At 42.0% G+C, this 6,823-nt stretch overlaps 1 protein-coding gene across 1 annotated transcript in view; it reads left to right on the forward strand.

Annotated features, from left to right (window-relative positions):
• The window catches only part of NPEPL1 (aminopeptidase-like 1), an 18,430-nt gene extending 11,912 nt beyond the window's left edge, over positions 1 to 6,518 (forward strand). The window contains exons 8-12 of the mRNA XM_009326869.1: positions 1,223 to 1,323; positions 2,528 to 2,651; positions 3,832 to 4,008; positions 4,692 to 4,802; positions 5,619 to 6,518. Coding sequence (XP_009325144.1) covers positions 1,223 to 1,323; positions 2,528 to 2,651; positions 3,832 to 4,008; positions 4,692 to 4,802; positions 5,619 to 5,777 — 672 coding nt within the window. The 3' untranslated portion in view covers positions 5,778 to 6,518. The remainder of the gene's footprint in view (positions 1 to 1,222; positions 1,324 to 2,527; positions 2,652 to 3,831; positions 4,009 to 4,691; positions 4,803 to 5,618) is intronic.
• Positions 6,519 to 6,823: the final 305 nt, after the last annotated feature.

The raw sequence follows: 6,823 nt of genomic DNA on the forward strand, positions 1-6,823 counted from the left end.
CAGCAAACACCCACACCCCCAAAAAAAACCCCAAACAACCGCAATTCATCTTAGCTATGGATATTTTTGGTTTTACATGGAAAGAGAGAGGATAGATCCTGGTAGCGTGTATCTGACCTGTGGTGCGGGTTGGATGCTGAAGGGCAACTGGGAGATCCACTGAGGCATGAAGTACCACCACGTTCCAGGATTGCCACGCTCAAAGTTACTTTCCAACAAAATTCTCAGAGATGGAATCTGTTCACCTGGGGTTGTTTTTTTAGGGAAAGTATACAGTTCACAAATGGCTGCATATTAGCATTTATTATTTCCATCATTTTCCACTATCACTGTAGGCTCTTCCCCAGTGTGGCAGAAATTATGGGAAGGAGCTCAGTTTCTCAAATGGCCCCAGTTGTATCTTTGTTGTTACTGGAGACTAAGTAAAAGCAGTGGAAAATACAGGGTTTGGAAAATAATCCCAAGCATCCTGACCGACTGTATAATGTCCTTGCACAAGCCTTTGTAATTGTCATGTTGAAAGCATCCGTTGCTTGGATCTTTCCTTTGTGGCTACTAAAGGTGAAGGAGTTACACAGTCTGGATGAGGTGTTTGTGATCTCTGTTGTGAGCCTATGTTAGAGTTGTATTAAAATTAAATGAGTGAAGTGTCACACCTTTAGAGATATATTCTGCTGATTTTCATTGAGGGGTACTGTAGTTTAGTGACTTAGGGTTTGGTTTTGGTGAGCCTGGCAGTCTCCTGGTGAGCTCAGTGGGCTTTGGAGTTGTGCTTGTGAAGATCTTACTGGAGCTGGCTGTAAAGAGCTGAACGTGCTCTTCCCAGGGAATCAGGTTTGACTAAACATAACCCCCTCCAGTTACATCTGCACACTGCATATAAAAGAAGTTTTAATTCGGATACCTTGCCACTGAGGGAAGACTGTACTGATCACTGCTTAATTGACAAGGGCTTTCTAGATCCCTTCCACATTTGTCTGTCACATGCATATAGGCTTTTTATTCACTCTCCAGTGAGAACTCTAAAAATCAGTATTAGATGTTACTTCCTCACCCGCTTTCTATAGCTCTTGGCCTCAGCTTCAAGATAAGGCATTCCTCGCAGATTTTCCATGTAATTAGTGGTATTGCTGTCAAGAAGTCGTAATCCCTCATTGATTTCAGTCCTAAAAAATTAGCTTGATGTGAATCAAAAGCCATTTCTCTCCTATTGTTGTTACAGGGTTTTAAAGACAATCTTCATGCTGTTTTTTGTTTGGCCGAGAATGCAGTCGGACCACGTGCAACAAGACCTGATGACATTCATGTTCTTTACTCTGGAAAGTAAGATTGTATCTATCCTTTTCACAAAAACATTGAGAGGAAACATCTTTGGTTCTATTTATCTGAGTACCATGCAGATTGTGAACCATGCAGATTGTGAACCTGTCCCTCATCAGCTTCCCTAAATAATGGTATTAGTATTTCAGACAGCCCTAGTAGCGAGTTGTAAGTGCACTTAGAGTTTCCTGTTGGGTATTGTCATGGTTTAACCCCAGCTGGCAGCTAAGCCCCACCCAGCCGCTCGCTCACTCCCCCCCGGTGGGATGGGGGAGAGAATCAGAAGGGTAAAAGTGAGAAAACCCGTGGGTTGAGATAAAGACAGTTTAACAGGTAAAGCAAAAGCCGCGCACGCAAGCAAAGCAAAACAAGGAAAGCAGGGCTCCATCACGCCTAACGGTGACTTGGGAAGACAAACGCCATCGCTCCCAACGTCCTCCCTTCCCCCTTCTTCCCCCAGCTTTCTATGCCGAGCATGACGCCATATGGTGTGGAATGTCCCTTGGGTCAGTTGGGGTCAGCTGTCCCGGCTGTGCCCCCTCCCAGCTCCTTGTGCCCCCCCAGCCTGCTCGCTGGTGGGGTGGGGTGAGAGGCAGAAAAGGTCTTGACTCTGTGTCAGCACTGCTCAGCAGTAATGAAAACATCCCTGTGTTATCAACACTGTTTCCAGCACAAATCCAAAACACAGCCCCATACTGGCTACTAGGAAGAAAATTAACTCTATCCCAGCCAAAACTAGCACAGTATGTAAATACACATCAAAATACATATATCATGAGCTGAAGTTTCCTTAAAGCACTCGGGTTTAGGTGTTTTTTCCAGTACACCCAGTTTTCTGTGTCCATTTGTAGTCTATATTGTCTCAGTCGCAAAAGCAGGCTACCATTGTATAAGAATCTTGTTTTAAGCAGAGTATGATACCTCTTCTTATGGCAGTAATTTGTAAAATCCCACCTCAATGTGCTAGGCATTGTACAGGCCCAACAAGTAGACCCAACCATGAGGACAGTACTATTAGAACCCTTTTCCATGTGTGCTCTGGATGCTTGCAGCTGGGGAATAAGCAGCCATAAAGACTTGCAGAGTCAAATAAGAAAGCACATTTAGGTTTGGGTCTGCTTTCTCATCCAGTATTCTAGTCCAGACAGATGAGTCTTAACTTCCAGCCTGAAGCACTGTTGTATTAAATGCCCTCTCTTCTTCCTAGAACTGTGGAAATCAATAACACTGATGCAGAAGGTAGACTGATACTGGCTGATGGAGTAGCTTATGCATGCAAAGATCTTGGAGCTGATATCATTCTTGATATGGCCACTCTTACTGGAGCTCAGGTACTGATACAGAGCTGCTAGCGGATAGGGGTGCATCCTTTTACTGTCTGCACATCATACACTTCTTTGCCTCTGTCCTGCTAGTCTTTGGTGGAAAGTAGATGCCCTGAACTATTGTGACTGATAGCGGCTTCCAAAACTTGTGCAAGAGAAAGTTGCCGACAGCAACCCCAGTAAACTGTAATCCTCTGTGCGCGACATGTGCCGTGAATGTGTTACATTTACAACTGCATTATTCAAGCAGGTTTTTTTTGTTCTTTATGCAACTTTTATGCTTTTGCATACTTAAAGAAAAAATAGAATTCTTCTGATGACATTAGCAGCTGGTGTAAGTAATCCAGTATTCAATGTTTGCAATTCAGTAGCTTTGTAATTAGCAAAACTGATTTGATAGTAGTGATTAGAAATTTTCTTGCTCATAAAATGGCTTACACTGTAAGTCATGCACAGACTGACACAAGGGTACAAATTTAATGCTATTCTTTTTTTTAAAATCTATTCTTGTTTTGTAGAAGGTTATATTGATGAGCAGTGATTCTTGTGGTTTAATTTTCTAGGAAATGAACTGGTCTTCATATCAGGAGAAGTGGTGGCAAATTTTAGAAGCATGAATGTTGCATACATTGGTGTAAACATCAATCCTTTGAAAGTTTCCCATCATTGTCCTACTGAGAAACTGATGTGATGGTGGCTTCTGGGTTTTGTATATTTGGAAGGAAGCAACCTTTCCAATGAATGAGGATGTTGCGTTCAGACTGTTTGTGTGATTGACACGCATTGCTGGGGTATCCTCTGTGTGTGTTAAGAAGTTTTATTTGTAATTCATTGCTGATTTAATTTTATTTGTAAGGATAAATAATTGTAAAGTTGATATAGTTTGCTTGCTCAGTAACTATAAATAAATATTTTTGTGGGACAGTGGCTTGAATAGACCAGACAAATGCAGACTATTTCACTGCAGAATGGATTTTCAGAAATTTTAAAAGATTCAGCAGTAGCTACAATGTCTTTGTCTACATTTGTAACACTACCTTCTTGTGGAGTAGTTTTGAGACACTTTTTTCTTGGTGGTTTTGTTAGATGGAAAGCAGCTGTTAATGCTGAGAGGGAATAGTACAGAATTATCCTACCCAGCACAGTTAAGATGAATCCTTCCTGATTTTGTCTTATATCTCACTAGGGAGTTGCTACGGGAAAGTATCATGCTGCTGTTCTCACCAATAACGAAGAGTGGGAAAAGGCTTGCGTTAAAGCTGGCAGGAACTGTGGAGACTTGGTCCATCCTCTTGTGTATTGCCCTGAGCTCCACTTCAGTGAATTTACCTCTGCTGTAGCTGATATGAAGAACTCTGTGGCAGTAAGATTTTTTTTTTCTTTTAAATTGGATTTATTACATAAAACTGTGTGTTTTCTAGATAATGTGCTGGCCTGTTGATAGCTGGCTTGAATGCTTTTCATGTGGGCTGTAATCTTTTAGAAATGGGCCGTATAGTTATGGTCTTCAGGGTCTTTTACCTGGGGATTTTGCAGGCTATATGTCACTACACTGATATTTAGTATCAATTTTAAACAAGGTAGCTTGCTGCAAAGGTATCTTTAGGCTGCTTGCCTTTTAAGCGTGGCCCTAATATGAGTGCTAAGTTCCTGGATGGAGACCATTTAAGAAGTAAAGATGAGTATTCCTTAGATCATATACAACCAACAGAGGCAGTAACTGGGAATGCAGAAACCAGGAAATTGAGGACAGAGGCCTCGGGGATTGCTGCAGCTGCCTTTGCTGCGTATGAGAGTTCCAATGTGTGCTGAGTTCCAAAACCACTGCAGAAAGGAGCTTGGGCAGAAGAGGAATTGAGCAGGGCCAGACTGCTACCAGGGATTAAGTCAAGGGATTTACAGTATAGTTGGTTTGCAAGACTGTGTTTTAGGGCCATTCATTAAGCTCTGAATTAGATTTGCAGAACTGTCTTTTCAGTAGGTAAGAATAAAACATTGACATTTTCTTTTCTTGCAAGACCAACTGTATTTTTATTATTTCTACAGGACCGAGACAATACTCCAAGCTCCTGTGCTGGGCTCTTCATTGCTTCTCACATTGGCTTCGACTGGCCTGGGGTCTGGGTCCATATAGACATTGCTGCACCTGTTCACGCAGTGAGTATGTTCACATGACTTCTGATGTTTTCCTGGGCGAGCAAGCTGGGTAAAGAAAACTGCTTGTGCCTGCAGATGCTCTGAATTCTGTGCAATCAAATTCAAAGCGAGAGAATTAGGTGGAGAAGAGTTCTTTTGAAAAGTATTGACTCTTCATCTGTGTTGGGAATTTCTTTGTTTTGGTAGCTTCATCTGTTCGTATTTTTCATTTTGGTTTAAAAATATTCTAACGGCCACTTTAATCAGCAACATCTTTATCATTGTGAACTTTGACAACTTGCCTGCTCTCTGTTCATGGCAATAGTCCTAGCCTTCCGTTTTCACCCATATTGTTTTAAGATGATTGACCAGAGTTGATCATCCTGCCTGCTGACCTGCAGCAGAGAAAACATTTGTTTCCTCTTGGGGGTTTCCCCTCCTCCCGTTGATGGAACTTGTGTATATTCTTTTTTCTTAAAAACCAAGCCAATTTACTCCCCCATCTCCTTTTTTTTTAAACCCAGCTTACTCGGCTCATACTCCAAATCTATGCTCGTGCTGGATGGAACATTCCCTGCCCTGAACAATGCTAGTATAAATCCACCCTCGAGTCAGTGTGAGCTCTGTTCTCGTGTGAATCAACCGATGTGTTGGTTTAATCTAACTGGGACAGATTCCAATAACAGAAGCACAAGCTGAGCAGGCCTGCCAGGGACCCCGAGTATTCGCTGTGGCCCTGCGCCATCACTCCTCTTGTTGAGTGAGTAGGTAAATTAAAACTAGATTCAAATTATACTATCTGAAATGTGAACTGTTGTGTGGGTTTTTTTTTTCTAGGGTGAACGAGCTACCGGCTATGGCGTGGCTTTGTTGCTGTCCCTGTTTGGAGGGGCATCTGAAGACCCTTTGCTAAACATGGTGTCCCCTCTAGGGTGCAATGGAGACTCTCCCACTGAAGATATGGAGAGGGATTCCAAAAGGCGGCGCCTGGTTTAACGCGCCCCCAGCCCTAAGTGACGGGGTGCATGGGTTACCTCACTTTGCACTGATTCATTCTCAAGCAATGAAAATGTCACACATCAGAAATCGCCATTTTTTTTTACTATCATGATAAGATTTATTACTTGTTTCTGATAAAAACAGCCTGATTTCTTGGTGTTTTTAAATTATTGGTGCACACAGTTGCTGAACAATATCAGTGGTGCAGAGTCCAGGCTCAACTAACTGTATCAGGAAGAGGACACGTCCTCCTCTGAGCTCCTCACAAAACCTAACTAAGTGCATTAATGCATGAGAAGCTCTCCCTAGTCTGAAGAAGCGACTGCAGCTATTGCTTACAAAGCCTTCTGAATTACTTATTATACGTGAGGTTTTATCAGACGTTTCTGCAGGCCCCACTACATCTCAGAACACAGGACAAGGAAAAAAACCTCTGTAGACTTGGCTTATTCAGTGACAATTTAGCTTAGCAGCAAAGGAAATGTAATGAGAAAAGGCCTATAGTTTTAATAAGGTGCTGTTTCCGCATGTTTAATGTTTTTCTGACCAGTAAAATCAACGAGAGTGGTCCAGAACATATCTCTACGTAAATCTTTCACATACAAATTACAGAATCTATTCATGTTAAATGAGGAAAAAAATAGAGGGACTGTGATTGAGTAAAATCGGTTTACAAAGCAGAGTGGCAAGTTTCTTGCCACTTCATAAATTTATTATTAAAGCAGCTTACATATCCCATGTGGTGTTTCATGGTGTTATTTACATTTCTGAGAACACCGAGTGCTCCAAAAGTTTGTGCGCGACATCATTACTCTGTTCAAATTCCTTTTCCCAGCACTCATATGTCTGAAAACAGACCTAGCAGGGCAGCAGCTTAGACTGAATGGTTTGGGGTAGTTCTGAAGAACTTACACTGATTCACTCCGTTTGATTCAACGGTAATCAGGGATGCGTAGTATTAGTTTCTGTATAAGCCAGTCACAAGGAGCTTACAAGCACTAGTTTGGCTTGGACACGCACAGAAAATGACTTGCCCCAGTTTA

This window comes from Pygoscelis adeliae, unplaced genomic scaffold, assembly GCF_000699105.1.
Source record: "Pygoscelis adeliae isolate BGI_AS28 unplaced genomic scaffold, ASM69910v1 Scaffold286, whole genome shotgun sequence".
Classification (NCBI taxonomy): Eukaryota; Metazoa; Chordata; class Aves; order Sphenisciformes; family Spheniscidae; genus Pygoscelis; species Pygoscelis adeliae.